Source organism: Panulirus ornatus, chromosome 44 (genome assembly GCF_036320965.1).
Source record: "Panulirus ornatus isolate Po-2019 chromosome 44, ASM3632096v1, whole genome shotgun sequence".
Taxonomy (NCBI): Eukaryota; Metazoa; Arthropoda; class Malacostraca; order Decapoda; family Palinuridae; genus Panulirus; species Panulirus ornatus.
In genome coordinates this window covers 3,926,192-3,945,669 of record NC_092267.1, presented here as the reverse complement: position 1 = coordinate 3,945,669, position 19,478 = coordinate 3,926,192, and the positions used below count along the sequence as shown (strand labels likewise).

Genomic DNA, 19,478 nt, shown 5'->3' with positions numbered 1-19,478 from the left:
ATCAGCGTCATCATATCTGGACTCCATGGGCTTCTACCTCAACGAAATGATGATCGTTTACCTTCGCCCAAAGGATGGTATGTATGATGCTTCGCCTGGAACACATATGTATCTTCACCTGGACGAACTGCCGTCTGGCTTATGCCCTCAACTAGGAGGAATGTCTAGTTCCATACACCATCTTTTGATCCTCACACGGGCCAAGTGTTCCCTTATGTGTATCCCGGAGTAAAACTATTCAACACTTGAGTATATTCCTCACTAAACCAAATGTTTCAAGACTGGAAAGATATGCTGTCGGACCTAGATTAAATAATGTGAATCCAGAACTCTAAGAGTCTGGAATCGAATCGACCATTTCCACCTAATGGATCGAATGCTTTTCTTAATCCGAAACACAAACCTTACCCCATCTGGATCCGATGCTTTTTTTCCTGATCACCTGAAATAAATTTGCTATAGAGTATCTATATCTGAGTCTATGATTGAGATCAGCAGGGACTCATATATATGCCGATCTTAGACCCTACATTTCCTACAAGGGGCTCAAAATAAATCGTTCAAAGACGGAACCATATTTCCAGCTGGACCAAGCCGGCCTTACCTGGACCAGAGGATGAGGGCGGTGTCCAAGTGGTTCTTCGTAGTGGTGATCCACAGTGGTTCTGCGTCGCTCCACCAGGAAGGGTCGCTCGTCGTCTCCATCTGCATCAAGGAGAACTCGCTCTGTCGCTCCTGGTCGTACATGTAGTTACTAACGATACCGTGGCTCTCTGGGTACAGACCTAGAGCGTGAGACGGAGGAATGGAACGTAAGGAATGAGAGCCTAGAACGTGAGACGGGAGGAATTGAACGTAAGGAATGAGCTTTTGGAACGGGAGATGGAGGAATGGAATGTAAGGAATGAGCTACAAAAACATGAGACAGATAAATGGAACGTGATGCGGAAGATATGGAACATAAGGAATGAGCTACAAAAACATGAGACAGAGGAATGGAACGTGATGCGGAAGATATGGAACGTAAGGAATGAGCTTGAGAAGTATGGCATAAGCAAGCGTGGAACATCAACTGTGGACCTGATGCCAAAGATGCAGGTCTGGGATGTGCAAGAGCAGCAACTTGAAATTATCTGCTGTGAGGCACCGAAATACAAAACTGAGGACGTATGGTACAAGACTGAAATACAAGGGCGCACACCTTGACGATAAGACACCTACAAAATAGCACAGTCCTCGCACAATTACCAATGGAAAGAGCAAATAAGAATAGTTAGTACTTTCGTTGATCACATCATCAGACAGACAGAGTGTGGGAGATGGATGCAAGTGTCGAGATCCTTAAAAGCACAGTGGTAGCCTACCCTGCTACCTCTGTGATTTTAAGGACCTGGACACTTATATAATTCCCACACTCTGTCTGAAGATGTAATAAACGAAAGTACTAACTATTCTTATTTGCTCTTTCCATTGGTGATTGTGCATACACCACTTCACGGTGGAGGTTCTGCCCAGTACAATCCTTGAAACAGAGGGTTCCATAATGGAATATATGTAGAAAATGAAGCTCCGACCATTGATACAGGTGTGGAACGCGAGACAAAAGCCATAAAAATGGGATATTATCTATAAGTGTTACCATTTCATTTATGCGATATGCATAAATACATGCAGGGGCCTCCGTGGTGTAACGGTTAGCGTTTCTGACCGTGAGATAGAAGGGGTGTTTGTTTGGGGTAGGGCCTGCGTGGGCTCGAGTCTCGGGCGCGGCAGTTGGCCCACAGCCAATCCCAGCTGTTCTTCCATCCATCAGGACTGGTCGATAAATGGGTACTTGGCTTAGGCTAGAGTGTATGTGTGTGTGTGTGTGTGTGTGTGTGTGTGTGTGTGTGTGTGTGTGTGTATACATACTCATATGATTAATGACATGGTTTACATGTATACAAAGTGACGAGACGGGGCAATACACACCCCAAACACCTCTCTTTCTCTTTCTTCTCTCTCTCTCTCTCTCTCTCTCTCTCTCTCTCTCTCTCTCTCTCTCTCTCTCTCTCTCTCTCTCTCTCCGTCTGCTCGAGGTTACACCTCGAGTTAAAAGGCATATTGGCCGGGGTTGTATCGCTAGGATTACAATCTCGTCAAAGAACTCACTCCATAAGGGTATATATATATATATATATATATATATATATATATATATATATATATATATATATATATATATATATATATATATATATATATATATATCTGAGACTCTATCATCAAACACATTCAACAAACCTTCAAAATACTCACTCCATCTCCTTCTCACATCACCACTACTTGTTATCACTTCCCCATTTGCGCCCTTCACTGAAGTTCCCATTTGCTCCCTTGTCTTACGCACTTTATTTACCTCCTTCCAGAACATCTTTTTATTCTCCCTAAAATTTAATGATACTCTCTCACCCCAACTCTCATTTGCCCTTTTTTTCACCTCTTGCACCTTTCTCTTGACCTCCTGTCTCTTTCTTTTATACATCTCCCACTCAATTTCATTTTTTCCCTGCAAAAATCGTCCAAATGCCTCTCTCTTCTCTTTCACTAATACTCTTACTTCTTCATCCCACCACTCACTACCCTTTCTAATCAACCCACCTCCCACTCTTCTCATGCCATAAGCATCTTTTGCGCAATCCATCACTGATTCCCTAAATACATCCCATTCCTCCCCCGCTCCCCTTACTTCCATTGTTCTCACCTTTTTCCATTCTGTACTCAGTCTCTCCTGGTGTTTTGGTCGAGGTGGTGTGCAAAGTGAGAGGGTTAGGGAAAATGATTTGGTAAACAGAGAAGAGGTAGTAAAAGTTTTGCGGAAGATGAAAGCCGGCAAGGCAGCAGGTTTGGATGGTATTGCAGTGGAATTTATTAAAAAAGGGGGTGACTGTATTGTTGACTGGTTGGTAAGGTTATTTAATGTATGTATGACTTATGGTGAGGTGCCTGAGGATTGGCGGAATGCGTGCATAGTGCCATTGTACAAAGGCAAAGGGGATAAGAGTGAGTGCTCAAATTACAGAGGTATACGTTTGTTGAGTATTCCTGATAAATTATATGGGAGGATATTGATTGAGAGGGTGAAGGCATGTACAGAGCATCAGATTGGGGAAGAGCAGTGTGGTTTCAGAAGTGGTAGAGGATGTGTGGATCAGGTGTTTGCTTTGAAGAATGTTTTTTTTTTTTTTTTTTTTTTTTTATACTTTGTCGCTGTCTCCCGCGTTTGCGAGGTAGCGCAAGGAAACAGACGAAAGAAATGGCCCAACCCCCCCCATACACATGTACATACACACGTCCACACACGCAAATATACATACCTACACAGCTTTCCATGGTTTACCCCAGACGCTTCACAAGCCTTGATTCAATCCACTGACAGCACGTCAACCCCTGTATACCACATCGCTCCAATTCACTCTATTCCTTGCCCTCCTTTCACCCTCCTGCATGTTCAGGCCCCGATCACACAAAATCCTTTTCACTCCATCTTTCCACCTCCAATTTGGTCTCCCTCTTCTCCTCGTTCCCTCCACCTCCGACACATATATCCTCTTGGTCAATCTTTCCTCACTCATTCTCTCCATGTGCCCAAACCATTTCAAAACACCCTCTTCTGCTCTCTCAACCACGCTCTTTTTATTTCCACACATCTCTCTTACCCTTACGTTACTTACTCGATCAAACCACCTCACACCACACATTGTCCTCAAACATCTCATTTCCAGCACATCCATCCTCCTACGCACAACTCTATCCATAGCCCACGCCTCGCAACCATACAACATTGTTGGAACTACTATTCCTTCAAACATACCCATTTTTGCTTTCCGGGATAATGTTCTCGACTTCCACACATTTTTCAAGGCTCCCAAAATTTTCGCCCCCTCCCCCACCCTATGATCCACTTCCGCTTCCATGGTTCCATCCGCTGACAGATCCACTCCCAGATATCTAAAACACTTCACTTCCTCCAGCCTCTCACCATTCAAACTCACCTCCCAATTGACTTGACCCTCAACCCTACTGTACCTAATAACCTTGCTCTTATTGACATTTACTCTTAACTTTCTTCTTCCACACACTTTACCAAACTCCGTCACCAGCTTCTGCAGTTTCTCACATGAATCCGCCACCAGCGCTGTATCATCAGCGAACAACAACTGACTCACTTTGAAGAATGTATGTGAGAAATACTTAGAAAAGCAAATGGATTTGTATGTAGCATTTATGGATCTGGAGAAGGCATATGATAGAGTTGATAGAGATGCTCTGTGGAAGGTATTAAGAATATATGGTGTGGGAGGCAAGTTGTTAGAAGCAGTGAAAAGTTTTTATCGAGGATGTAAGGCATGTGTACGTGTAGGAAGAGAGGAAAGTGATTGGTTCTCAGTGAAAGTAGGTTTGCGGCAGGGGTGTGTGATGTCTCCATGGTTGTTTAATTTGTTTATGGATGGGGTTGTTAGGGAGGTGAATGCAAGAGTTTTGGAAAGAGGGGCAAGTATGAAGTCTGTTGGGGATGAGAGAGCTTGGGAAGTGAGTCAGTTGTTGTTCGCTGATGATACAGCGCTGGTGGCTGATTCATGTGAGAAACTGCAGAAGCTGGTGACTGAGTTTGGTAAAGTGTGTGGAAGAAGAAAGTTAAGAGTAAATGTGAATAAGAGCAAGGTTATTAGGTACAGTAGGGGTGAGGGTCAAGTCAATTGGGAGGTGAGTTTGAATGGATAAATACTGGAGGAAGTGAAGTGTTTTTAGATATCTGGGAGTGGATCTGGCAGCGGATGGAACCGTGGAAGCGGAAGTGGATCATAGGGTGGGGGAGGGGGCGAAAATTCTGGGAGCCTTGAAGAATGTGTGGAAGTCGAGAACATTATCTCGGAAAGCAAAAATGGGTATGTTTGAAGGAATAGTGGTTCCAGCAATGTTGTATGGTTGCGAGGCGTGGGCTATGGATAGAGTTGTGCGCAGGAGGATGGATGTGCTGGAAATGAGATGTTTGAGGACAATGTGTGGTGTGAGGTGGTTTGATCGAGTAAGTAACGTAAGGGTAAGAGAGATGTGTGGAAATAAAAAGAGCGTGGTTGAGAGAGCAGAAGAGGGTGTTTTGAAATGGTTCGGGCACATGGAGAGAATGAGTGAGGAAAGATTGACCAAGAGAATATATGTGTCGGAGGTGGAGGGAACGAGGAGAAGAGGGAGACCAAATTGGAGGTGGAAAGATGGAGTGAAAAAGATTTTGTGTGATCGGGGCCTGAGCATGCAGGATGGTGAAAGGAGGGCAAGGAATAGAGTGAATTGGAGCGATGTGGTATACCGGGGTTGACGTGCTGTCAGTGGATTGAATCAAGGCATGTGAAGCGTCTGGGGTAAACCATGGAAAGCTGTGTAGGTATGTATATTTGCGTGTGTGGACGTATGTATATACATGTGTATGGGGGGGGGGTTGGGCCATTTCTTTCGTCTGTTTCCTTGCGCTACCTCGCAAACGCGGGAGACAGCGACAAAGCAAAAAAAAAGAAAGAAAAAAAAAAAAATATATATATATATATATATATATATATATATATATATATATATATATATATATATATATATATATATATATTTTTTTTTTTTTTATTCTTTGTCGCTGTCTCCCGCGTTTGCGAGGTAGCGCAAGGAAACAGACGAAAGAAATGGCCCAACCCACCCCCATACACATGTATATACATACGTCCACACACGCAAATATACATACCTACACAGCTTTCCATGGTTTACCCCAGACGCTTCACATGCCTTGATTCAATCCACTGACAGCACGTCAACCCCGGTATACCACATCGCTCCAATTCACTCTATTCCTTGCCCTCCTTTCACCATCCTGCATGCTCAGGCCCCGATCACACAGAATATTTTTCACTCCATCTTTCCACCTCCAATTTGGTCTCCCTCTTCTCCTAGTTCCCTCCACCTCCGACACATATATCCTCTTATTCAATCTTTCCTCACTCATTCTCTCCATGTGCCCAAACCACTTCAAAACACCCTCTTCTGCTCTCTCAACCACGCTCTATTTATTTCCACACATCTCTCTTACCCTTACGTTACTCACTCGATCAAACCACCTCACACCACACATTGTCCTCAAACATCTCATTTCCAGCACATCCATCCTCCTGCGCACAACTCTATCCATAGCCCACGCCTCGCAACCATACAACATTGTTGGAACCACTATTCCTTCAAACATACCCATTTTTGCTTTCCGAGATAATGTTCTCGACTTCCACACATTCTTCAAGGCCCCCAGAATTTTCGCCCCCTCCCCCACCCTATGATCCACTTCCGCTTCCACGGTTCCATCCGCTGCCAGATCCACTCCCAGATATCTAAAACACTTCACTTCCTCCAGTTTTTCTCCATTCAAACTCACCTCCCAATTGACTTGACCCTCAACCCTACTGTACCTAATAACCTTGCTCTTATTCACATTTACTCTTAACTTTCTTCTTCCACACACTTTACAAAACCCAGTCACCAGCTTCTGCAGTTTCTCACATGAATTAGCCACCAGCGCTGTATCATCAGCGAACAACAACTGACTCACTTCCCAAGCTCTCTCATCCCCAACAGACTTCATACTTGCCCCTCTTTCCAAAACTCTTGCATTTACCTCCCTAACAACCCCATCCATAAACAAATTAAACAACCATGGAGACATCACACACCCCTGCCGCAAACCTACATTCACTGAGAACCAATCACTTTCCTCTCTTCCTACACGTACACATGCCTTACATCCTCGATAAAAACTTTTCACTGCTTCTAACAACTTTCCTCCCACACCATATATTCTTAATACCTTCCACAGAGCATCTCTATCAACTCTATCATATGCCTTCTCCAGATCCATAAATGCTACATACAAATCCATTTGCTTTTCTAAGTATTTCTCACATACATTCTTCAAAGCAAACACCTGATCCACACATCCTCTACCACTTCTGAAATCACACTGCTCTTCCCCAATCTGATGCTCTGTACATGCCTTCACCCTCTCAGTCAATACCCTCCCATATAATTTCCCAGGAATACTCAACAAACTTATACCTCTGTAATTTGGGCACTCACTCTTATCCCCTTTGCCTTTGTACAATGGCACTATGCACGCATTCCGCCAATCCTCAGGCACCTCACCATGAGTCATACATACATTAAATAACCTTACCAACCAGTCAACAATACAGTCACCCCCTTTTTAATAAATTCCACTGCAATACCATCCAAACCTGCTGCCTTGCCGGCTTTCATTTTCCGCAAAGCTTTCACTACCTCTTCTCTGTTTACCAAATCATTTTCCCTAACCCTCTCACTTTGCACACCACCTCGACCAAAACACCCTATATCTGCAACTCTATCATCAAACACATTCAACAAACCTTCAAAATACTCACTCCATCTCCTTCTCACATCACCACTACTTGTTATCACCTCCCCATTTGCGCCCTTCACTGAAGTTCCCATTTGCTCCCTTGTCTTACGCACTTTATTTACCTCCTTCCAGAACATCTTTTTATTCTCCCTAAAATTTAATGATACTCTCTCACCCCAACTCTCATTTGCCCTTTTTTCACCTCTTGCACCTTTCTCTTGACCTCCTGTCTCTTTCTTTTATACATCTCCCACTCAATTGCATTTTTTCCCTGCAAAAATCGTCCAAATGCCTCTCTCTCTCTCTCTCTCTCTCTCTCTCTCTCTCTCTCTCTCTCTCTCTATATATATATATATATATATATATATATATATATATATATATTGACCGTAAGGGTTACTCTTATCCAAGTTCATTAAAATGGATGTCTTTCTGGAGTAGATTAACCAAGAGATGTATATAATAAACACTATGGTTAAATTAAACTTATGGTATGGATACCTTAAGGTATGGATAACTTAAGGTATGGATACCGTGAGGGAAGGTATGGATACTGTGAGGGAAAGTATGGATACTGTTAGGGAAGGTATGGATACTGTGAGGAAAGGTATGGATACTGTTAGGGAAGGTATGGATACTGTGAGGGAAGGTATAGAAAGTATGAGCAAAGTGTAGATGAATCTACGCTTTCGTTGGCCCTGTACCATCACGTTTTCTTTGTTTAGGGCCAGTGACGTAACATACAGGCTCCACCCACTTGCTTATGGGTCGACTTGGTATATATAGACTTAGGTTGATACCGTCCTGCAGCGGATGACGCCACAATAAGTTGCAGGGTCTTTTGTTCATCTTTACGCTAGGTACTATAGCGCCTGGAATATAAATAAAGGGCTGTGAAACACGGGACACAGAACTGGAACATGAGACGTAGGGCTGGAACATTAAGTACATCGATTGGAACGTGATGTGTTGAAAGAAGGCACTGGAATGAAACACTGAGTGCACAACTGGAACTGGAAGCTCCAATCTGGAAGATGATATTTAGAGGTACAGGTCTTAGGCTTGGGGATCTATAGTTCCAGTTATGATACGAGAGAGAGTGATCTAAAGAACAGAGTTCTGGAAGCTGCAACTGTCGAAAATCAATTGAAGTTCTGCATCAAGTGCCTCTTGAGAGAGAGAGAGACACACACACACACCCTTCCTTATGATCCTCTATCTATTCAGATTAATCTTATGATCCGTTATCTCCTCAGATGATTGATCTTATCATCCGTTATCTACTTAGATTATTAATCTTAACTTCTTACGAATGCCCCAATCAAGGCCATCTCATTAACACTATATGTGTATCCCAGCCTAAGCCAGGGGTTCAGTATATCGACCAACCATGATGGGAGGATGAGTAGATGGGTCGACTGCCCAGTATATCGACCAACTCTGAGGGGAAGATGAGTAGATGGGTCGACTGCCCAGTATATCGACCAACTCTGAGGGGAAGATGAGTAGATGGGTCGACTGCCCAGTATATCGACCAACTCTGAGGGGAAGATGAGTAGATGGGTCGACTGCCCAGTATATCGACCAACCCTCTGGGGAAGATGAGTAAGTCTAGGGAGGACGAGTAAATGAGTCGACTTTGGACCGACTGCCGCAACCGGGATTCGAACCTATACTCATTTTCCCCTCCAGACCCAAATATCATCCTCCATCTGTCCCTCGCTCATTGCTTCCTACAGACAAGACGTCGCTCAGTACTGACCTGTCGCAATCGTATGCCAGTTGGGGAACGAGTTTGTAGGGAAGGCCGGGTTGAGGTACTTGGCACGAACGCCACTCGTAGCGAACTTGTCAAAGCCCGGCAATCCATCCCCAGCGTAGATGACATGATAATCCCACCTGAACCTGAAACATGGAATGGCATTTCGTGGCACGTCATGTACAGACAAGGGTCGGTGTGAGAATCTTGTACCTTCGTTAGATCGCCAACGAAGGGAAAAATGTTTTGACGTTCACACTGGAACCGCTCTCTCTCTCTCTCTCTCTCTCTCTCTCTCTCTCTCTCTCTCTCTCTCTCTCTCTCTCTCTCTCTCTCTCTCTTAAACGCACACAAGACTAGCGCCGGGAGTCAGGCTTTCCCAGCGTGCGTCTCTGGGCTTCCAAGAGGTCATTCCCAGCTTCCAGTCACGTCCTTCCTCCCTGGAACATGAAGTTCGGATTCTTGTCATCTTCCTCACCTGCTGAAAATGAAGCTCTGGTGGATATACCTGCTTGACGGAGGCAACGCCAGAGTGTGTCAGAGTAAAGAAACAAGACTCCATCGTATCTTCAGTCCCACCTCTTGCTTATGACTGCATCAGTTGTGTCTGTCGTCTAGAGTGAAGCTGAGAAGAGTAGTTGACTGAATAACAACAGTCTTGAAGGGGGGCTGGGTCCTTGTGAAACTGTAGGGGGATGGGCCAGGGGTGGAAGCAAGACTCTAATCTGCATGGCTGTGTCCTGGCTATGGGTGATAGTGCCCCTAAAGTTGTGGAGGGGGTGTTCTAGAGAACGATTAAGTCTTATTTCTTTACTCTAACACCGTGACGTTACTTCCATCTAACGAACGCGGGAAACACCAGCGTTTCCCGCTTTCGCGAGGTAGTGCCAGGAAGAGACGAAGAGTGACCGCAACAGATAACACTCAGTCTCTAGCAGTCATGTGTGATGCACCGAAACCACAGCTCCCTATCCACATCCAGGCCCCGCAGACCTTTCCATGGTTAACCCCGGACACTTCACGTGCATTGGTTCAATCCACTGACAGCACGTCGATCCCGGTATGCCACATCGTTCCAATTCACTGTATTGCTTGTACGCCCCTCACCCTCCTGTTTGATCAGGCCCCGATCGCTCAAAATCTTTTTCACTCCATCCTTCCACCTCCAATTTGGTCTCCCACTTCTCCTTGTTCTCTCCACCTCTGACACACACATCCTTTTTGTCAGCCTTTCCTCACTCATTTTCTCCAGGTGTTCAATTTCAATACGCCCTCTTCTGCTCTCTCATCCACACTCTTCTTATTTCTACATATTTCTCTTACCCTTTCATTACTTAGTCGATCAAACCACCTCACACCTCAAACATTTCATTTCCAACATATCCACCCTCCTCCGTACAACCCTATCTAGAGCCCAAGCTTCGCAACCATATAATATTGTTGGAGCTACTTTTCTTCAAACATACCCATCTTTGCTCTCCGATGTAACGTTCTCTCCTTCCACGCTTCCTTCATCGCTCCCAGAACCTTCGCCCCCTCCCCAACTCCCCCACTTCCATGGTTCCATTCGCTGCTAAGTCCACTCCCAGATATCGAAAACACTTCACTTCCTCCAGTTTTTCTCCATTCAAAGTTACCTCCCAGTTAACTTGTCCCTCAACCCTACTGAACCTAATAACTTTGCTCTTATTTACATTCACTCTCAACTTTCTCCTGTCACACACTTTACCAAAGTCAATCACCAAATTCTGCAGTTTCTCACGTGGATTATCCACCAGTACTGTATCATCGGTGAACAACAACCGACTCTTTTCCCAAAATTTAATGATACTCTTTCACTCCAGCTCTCGTTTGCCCTCTTTTTCAACCACAACTGTAGTATCGTCATCCCAGCACACTACAACTATTGCATCGTCATCCCAGCACACCACAATTGTTGTACCGTCATCCCAGCACACCACAACTGTTGTACCGTCACCCCAGCACACCACAACTGTTGTACCATCATCCTTGAATATCACAACTGTTGTACTGTCATCCCAGCACGCCACAACTGTTGTACCATCATCCTAGAACATCACAACTGTTGTCCTGTCATCCCAGCACACCAAAAATGTTGTACCGTCATCCCAGCACACCACAACTGTTGTACTGTCATCCCAGCACATCAAAACTGTTGTATCGTCATCCCAGCACACCACAACTGTTGTACTGTCATCCCAGCACATCACAATTGTTGTATCGTCATCCCAGCACACCACAACTGTTGTACTGTCATCCCAGCACATCAAAACTGTTGTATCGTCATCCCAGCACACCACAACTGTTGTATCGTCACCCCAGCATATCACAACTGTTGTATCGTCATCCCAGCACACCACAACTGTTGTACTGTCATCCCAGCACACCACAACTGTTGTACTGTCATCCCAGCACATCACAATTGTTGTATCGTCATCCCAGCACACCACAACTGTTTGTACTGTCATCCCAGCACACCACAACTGTTGTACCGTCATCCCAGCACACCACAACTGTTGTATCGTCATCCCAGCGTATCACAACTGTTGTATCGTCATCCTAGCACACCACAGCTGTTGTACTGTCATCCCAGCACATCACAATTGTTGTATCGTCATCCCAGCACACCACAACTGTTTGTACTGTCATCCCAGCACACCACAACTGTTGTACTGTCACCACAACACACCACAACTGTTGTACCGTCATCCCAGCATATCACAACTGTTGTATCGTCATCCCAGCACACCACAACTGTTGTACTGTCATCCCAGCACATCACAATTGTTGTATCGTCATCCCAGCACACCACAACTGTTTGTACTGTCATCCCAGCACACCACAACTGTTGTACTGTCACCCCAACACACCACAACTGTTGTACCGTCATCCCAGCATATCACAACTGTTGTATCGTCATCCCAGCACACCACAACTGTTGTACCGTCATCCCAGCACATCACAACTGTTGTATCCTCATCCCAAGACACCACAACTGTTGTACCGTCATCCCAGCACACCACACCTGTTGTACCGTCATCCCAGCACACCACAACGATTGTACCGTCATCCCAGCACACCACAACTGTTGTATCGTCATCCCAGCACACCACAGCTGTTGTAGCGTCATCCCAGCATATCACAACTGTTGTACCGTCATCCCAACACACTACAACTGTAGTACCGTCATCCCAGCACACTACAACTGTTCTAGCGTCATCCCAACACACTACAACTGTTGTAGCGTCGTCCCAACACACTACAACTGTTGTAGCGTCATCCCAGCACACCACAACTGTTGTAGCGTCATCGCAGCACACCACAACTGTTGTAGTGTCGTCCCAACACACTACAACTGTTGTAGCGTCATCGCAGCACACCACAACTGTTGTAGTGTCGTCCCAACACACTACAACTGTTGTAGCGTCATCGTAGCACACCACAACTGTTGTAGCGTCATCGCAGCGCACCACAACTGTTGTACCGTCATCCCAGCCTCTCAGCATACCACAGGTGGCGCTGCATTCTGTCAACATACCTCAAGGCTCTCAGCTCTGTGCATTGCTTACCCGTCCAGCATGATAACCAGCATATCTGGCGCAGGGCGTGGTCGAGGGCAGCACGCCCGTGGACGCCCACAACACCGTTGCCAGTAGGAGCACCCGACGCATGTCGAACCGCCCGCCAGGCACAATCACCACCTAATGGCGAGGCCTTCAAACGTGGCAGCACCACAGCCTTAGAGGAACAGAACCCGCCATGTTTAGAGATAATCAATACGTGGACATCCCCCCAACCACCCCCCCAGTAACCAGGCCTCTCCTCCCTTCCAACACACACCCCCCCGGGAGAAAAGGGAAGGTCACGCGGCATGGTTCGAATCCCGCGAGATACATACACAGCTCAGGAACGTCTCTTAAGGGAGTGTCCGACATGATGCCTCTAACATTCACACATATGTCTATTTCCCCCCATTAAATATTCGAGGTTTTTGCACCTTCCCTCGTCACAAATGTTTACTTTTGCCCCATGAACCAGTCGAAGTTTTTGCGCCACACCCTCAGAAATGTTTATTCCCCCCGTTAAACATTCGATTTTTTTTGCACTCCCTCACAAATGTTTACTTCCCCCCATTAAACACTAGAGGTTTTTGCTCCATCCCCCCCTCACATATGTCTATTTCCCCCATTCAAACATTCGAGGTTTTTGCACCTTCCCCCTCACAAATGTTTACTTTTCCCTCATGAACCAGTCGAAGTTTTTGCACCACACTGACACAAATGTTTCCTTTTCTCCTGATTAAGCAATCGAGGTTTTTGCACCACACCCAAACAAATGATTCTTTTCCCCCCCATTAAACATTCGAGGTTTTTGCTCCATCTCCCCCTCACAAACGTTTACTTTTCCCCCATTCGAGCTTTTTGTACCACCCTCTCACAAATGTTTACTTTCCCCATCTCATTAAACAGAAGTTTTTGCACCCCACCCTCAAATGTATGAGTATGAAGATAATCGTATCATTCCAATACCCAGAAGGCCAACTCCACAGTTATCAGCGATAACATATGATAGTGTTGAGAAGTGTTTTGTAATCTATTTTTTCTATCATTATTTGAATGACTTACTTTCATCACTTTATATAAAAAGATTATGTATATATATATATATATATATATATATATATATATATATATATATATATATATATATATATATATATATATATACATATATATATATATATATATATATATATATTTCTTTTCTTTCATAATATTCGCCATTTCCCGAGTCAGCGAGGTAGCGTTAAGAACAGAGGACTGGGCCTCTGAGGGAATATCCTCACCCGGCCCCCTTCTCTGTTCCTTCCTTTGGAAAAAAAAAATGAGAGGGGAAGATTTCCAGCCCCCCGCTCCCTTCCCTTTTAGTCGCCTTCTACGACACGCAGGGAATACGTGGGAAGTATTCTTTCTCCCCTATCCCCAGGGATAATATATATATATATTTTTTTTTTTTTTTTTTTCATACTTTGTCGCTGTCTCCCGCGTTTGCGAGGTAGCGCAAGGAAACAGACGAAAGAAATGGCCCAACCCCCCCCCCCCCCATACACATGTACATACGTCCACACACGCAAATATACATACCTACACAGCCTTCCATGGTTTACCCCAGACGCTTCACATGCCTTGATTCAATCCACTGACAGCACGTCAACCCCTGTATACCACATCGCTCCAATTCACTCTATTCCTTGCCCTCCTTTCACCCTCCTGCATGTTCAGGCCCCGATCACACAAAATCTTTTTCACTCCATCTTTCCACCTCCAATTTGGTCTCCCTCTTCTCCTCGTTCCCTCCACCTCCGACACATATATCCTCTTGGTCAATCTTTCCTCACTCATTCTCTCCATGTGCCCAAACCATTTCAAAACACCCTCTTCTGCTCTCTCAACCACGCTCTTTTTATTTCCACACATCTCTCTTACCCTTACGTTACTTACTCGATCAAACCACCTCACACCACACATTGTCCTCAAACATCTCATTTCCAGCACATCCATCCTCCTGCGCACATCTCTATCCATAGCCCACGCCTCGCAACCATACAACATTGTTGGAACCACTATTCCTTCAAACATACCCATTTTTGCTTTCCGAGATAATGTTCTCGACTTCCACACATTTTTCAAGGCTCCCAAAATTTTCGCCCCCTCCCCCACCCTATGATCCACTTCCGCTTCCATGGTTCCATCCGCTGACAGATCCACTCCCAGATATCTAAAACACTTCACTTCCTCCAGTTTTTCTCCATTCAAACTCACCTCCCAATTGACTTGACCCTCAACCCTACTGTACCTAATAACCTTGCTCTTATTCACATTTACTCTTAACTTTCTTCTTCCACACACTTTACCAAACTCAGTCACCAGCTTCTGCAGTTTCTCACATGAATCAGCCACCAGCGCTGTATCATCAGCGAACAACAACTGACTCACTTCCCAAGCTCTCTCATCCCCAACAGACTTCATACTTGCCCCTCTTTCCAGGACTCTTGCATTTACCTCCCTAACAACCCCATCCATAAACAAATTAAACAACCATGGAGACATCACACACCCCTGCCGCAAACCTACATTCACTGAGAACCAATCACTTTCCTCTCTTCCTACACGTACACATGCCTTACATCCTCGATAAAAACTTTTCACTGCTTCTAACAACTTGCCTCCCACACCATATATTCTTAATACCTTCCACAGAGCATCTCTATCAACTCTATCATATGCCTTCTCCAGATCCATAAATGCTACATACAAATCCATTTGCTTTTCTAAGTATTTCTCACATACATTCTTCAAAGCAAACACCTGATCCACACATCCTCTACCACTTCTGAAACCGCACTGCTCTTCCCCAATCTGATGCTCTGTACATGCCTTCACCCTCTCAATCAATACCCTCCCATATAATTTACCAGGAATACTCAACAAACTTATACCTCTGTAATTTGAGCACTCACTCTTATCCCCTTTGCCTTTGTACAATGGCACTATGCACGCATTCCGCCAATCCTCAGGCACCTCACCATGAGTCATACATACATTAAATAACCTTACCAACCAGTCAACAATACAGTCACCCCCCTTTTTAATAAATTCCACTGCAATACCATCCAAACCTGCTGCCTTGCCGGCTTTCATCTTCCGCAAAGCTTTTACTACCTCTTCTCTGTTTACCAAATCATTTTCCCTAACCCTCTCACTTTGCACACCACCTCGACCAAAACACCCTATATCTGCCACTCTGTCATCAGACACATTCAACAAACCTTCAAAATACTCATTCCATCTCCTTCTCACATCACCGCTACTTGTTATCACCTCCCCATTTACGCCCTTCACTGAAGTTCCCATTTGCTCCCTTGTCTTACGCACCCTATTTACCTCCTTCCAGAACATCTTTTTATTCTCCCTAAAATTTACTGATAGTCTCTCACCCCAACTCTCATTTGCCCTTTTTTTCACCTCTTGCACCTTTCTCTTGACCTCCTGTCTCTTTCTTTTATACTTCTCCCACTCAATTGCATTTTTTCCCTGCAAAAATCGTCCAAATGCCTCTCTCTTCTCTTTCACTAATACTCTTACTTCTTCATCCCACCACTCACTACCCTTTCTAAACAGCCCACCTCCCACTCTTCTCATGCCACAAGCATCTTTTGCGCAATCCATCACTGATTCCCTAAATACATCCCATTCCTCCCCCACTCCCCTTACTTCCATTGTTCTCACCTTTTTCCATTCTGTACACAGTCTCTCCTGGTACTTTATTATACTTTGTCGCTGTCTCCCGCGTTTGCGAGGTAGCGCAAGGAAACAGACGAAAGAAATGGCCCAACCCCCCCCCCCCCCCCATACACATGTATATACATACGTCCACACACGCAAATATACATACCTACACAGCTTTCCATGGTTTACCCCAGACGCTTCACATGCCCTGATTCAATCCACTGACAGCACGTCAACCCCGGTATACCACATCGCTCCAATTCACTCTATTTCTTGCCCTCCTTTCACCCTCCTGCATGTTCAGGCCCCGATCACACAAAATCTTTTTCACTCCATCTTTCCACCTCCAATTTGGTCTCCCTCTTCTCCTCGTTCCCTCCAACTCTGACACGTATATCCTCTTGGTCAATCTTTCCTCACTCATTCTCTCCATGTGACCAAACCATTTCAAAACACCCTCTTCGGCTTTCTCAACCACACTCTTTTCATTACCACGCATCTCTCTTACCCTATTATTACTTACTCGATCAAACCACCTCACACCACATATCGTCCTCAAACATCTCATTTCCAGCACATCCACCCTCCTCCGCAAAACTCTATCTATAGCCCACACCTCGCAACCATATAACATTGTTGGCACCACTATTCCTTCAAACATACCCATTTTTGCTTTCCAAGATAATGTTCTCGACTTCCACACATTCTTCAACGCTCCCACAAATTTAGCCCTCTCCCCCACCCTATGATTCACTTCCGCTTCCATGGTTCCATCCACTGCCAAATCCACTCCCAGATATCTAAAACACTTTACTTACTCCAGTTTTTCTCCATTCAAACTTACCTCCCATTTGACTTGTCCCTCAACCCTACTGTACCTAATAACCTTGCCCTTATTCACATTTATTCTCAGCTTTCTTCTTTCACACACTTTACCAAACTCAGTCACCAGCTCCTGCAGTTTCTCACACGAATCAGCCACCAGCGCTGTATCATCAGCGAACAACAACTGACTCACTTCCCAAGCTCTCTCAGACTGCATACTTGCCCCGCTTTCCAAAACTCTTGCATACACCTCCCTAACAACCCCATGCATAAACAAATTAAACTACCATGGAGACATCACACACCCATGCCGCAAACCTACATTCACTAAGAACCAATCACTTTCCTCCCTTCCTACACGTACACATGCCTTACATCCTTGATAAAAACTTTTCACTACTTCTAACAACTTGTCTCCCACACCATATATTCTTAATACCTTCCACAGAGCATCTCTATCAACTCTATCATATGCCTTCTCCTGATCCATAAATGCTACATACAAATCCATTTGCTTTTCCAAGTGTCTCTTACATACATTCTTCAAAGCAAACACCTGATCCACACATTCTCTACCACTTCTGAAACCACACTGCTCTTCCCCAATCTGATGCTCTGTACATGCCTTCACACTCTCAATCAATACCCTCCCATATAATTTCCCATGAATACTCAACAAACTTATACTTCTGTAATTTGAGCACTCACTTTTATCCTCATAGTCCATGAGGAAAATGAAACTCGATAAGTTCCCAAGTGCACTTTCTTGTAATCATCACATCATTAAGGGAGACAAGAGAGAAATATAACAATCAGTTGATATACAACAAAGAGACGTAATTAGGACGCTATTTGATAAACATGTGACTGTCCAAGACAGACAACGAGCGTGTCATAAACTGATTTTGTGGACAAGGGGAATTGACTACAAATTTTATCAACAATAAAGTTATCCAACTTGTATAGACCTTCACTAATATCAAGATTATAATTCTTTGTGTATTTGATAATAGAAGATTCAATGATATTTCTCGTGGTACTGGAGTTAGAGTTGATAAATGAGATGGCATTAATCCAGTCAATGCAATGATCATAGTTTTTAACGTGATTAATCAAGGCATTTGATTCTTGTCCTGTTCTTATACTATATCTATATTGTTTAAGTCTAACAGAAAGATCCTTACCAGTCTGCCCAGCATAAAACGTATCACAATTTCTACATGGAACTTTACAGATGCACCCAGGAGAATTTTCTGGTGAGTTCCTCATTAAGATATTCTTTATAGTATTATTGGTGCTGAAGGCAACATTTACATTAAAGGATTTCAGCAACATGGGAAGTAAGGTAAAATTATCATTAAAAGGGAGAACTAAAAGATTCTTGGTGTCAATGGGAGGTTTCGGCTCAACTCCATAAAATGATTTCTTTGCTAACTTAAGGGATATATCAGTGAAAGATGTAGGGTACTTTAACTTAGTTCCAATAGAATATATCTTCTCAATTCATCATCAATCATTGATAGATCTCTTAAGTTAGCAAAGAAATCATTTTATAGAGTTGAGCCCAAACCTCCCACTGACACCAAGAATCTTTTAATTTCTACACACCCTGTGACTCACTTCCACTTCCATGGTTCCATCCGCTGCTAAATCCACTCCCAGATATCTAAAAACACTTAACTTCCTTCAGTTTTTCTCCATTCAAACTTAACTCCCAGTTGACTTGTCCCTCAACCCTAATGAACCTAATAACCTTGCTCTTACGCGGGGAATGCGTAGGAAGTATTCTTTCTCCCCTATCCCTAGGGAAGTGAGTCAGTTGTTGTTCGCTGATGATACAGCGCTGGTGGCGGATTCATGTGAGAAACTGCAGAAGCTGGTGACGGAGTTTGGTAAAGTGTGTGAAAGAAGAAAGTTAAGAGTAAATGTGAATAAGAGCAAGGTTATTAGGTACAGTAGGGTTGAGGGTCAAGTCAATTGGGAGGTGAGTTTGAATGGAGAAAAACTGGAGGAAGTGAAGTGTTTTAGATATCTGGGAGTGGATCTGTCAGCGGATGGAACCATGGAAGCGGAAGTGGATCATAGGGTGGGGGAGGGGGCGAAAATTTTGGGAGCCTTGAAAAATGTGTGGAAG

General features: G+C 44.3%; 1 protein-coding gene across 1 annotated transcript in view; it reads right to left on the bottom strand.

The window, feature by feature from the left end:
- Positions 1–12,983, bottom strand: part of LOC139762675 (glycerophosphocholine cholinephosphodiesterase ENPP6-like) — a 37,513-nt gene extending 24,530 nt beyond the window's left edge. Inside the window, 4 exon segments of the mRNA XM_071687630.1 lie at positions 605–785; positions 9,213–9,355; positions 12,800–12,834; positions 12,836–12,983. Of these exon segments, the coding sequence (XP_071543731.1) occupies positions 605–785; positions 9,213–9,355; positions 12,800–12,834; positions 12,836–12,901 (425 nt within the window). The 5' untranslated portion in view covers positions 12,902–12,983.
- Positions 12,984–19,478: the final 6,495 nt, after the last annotated feature.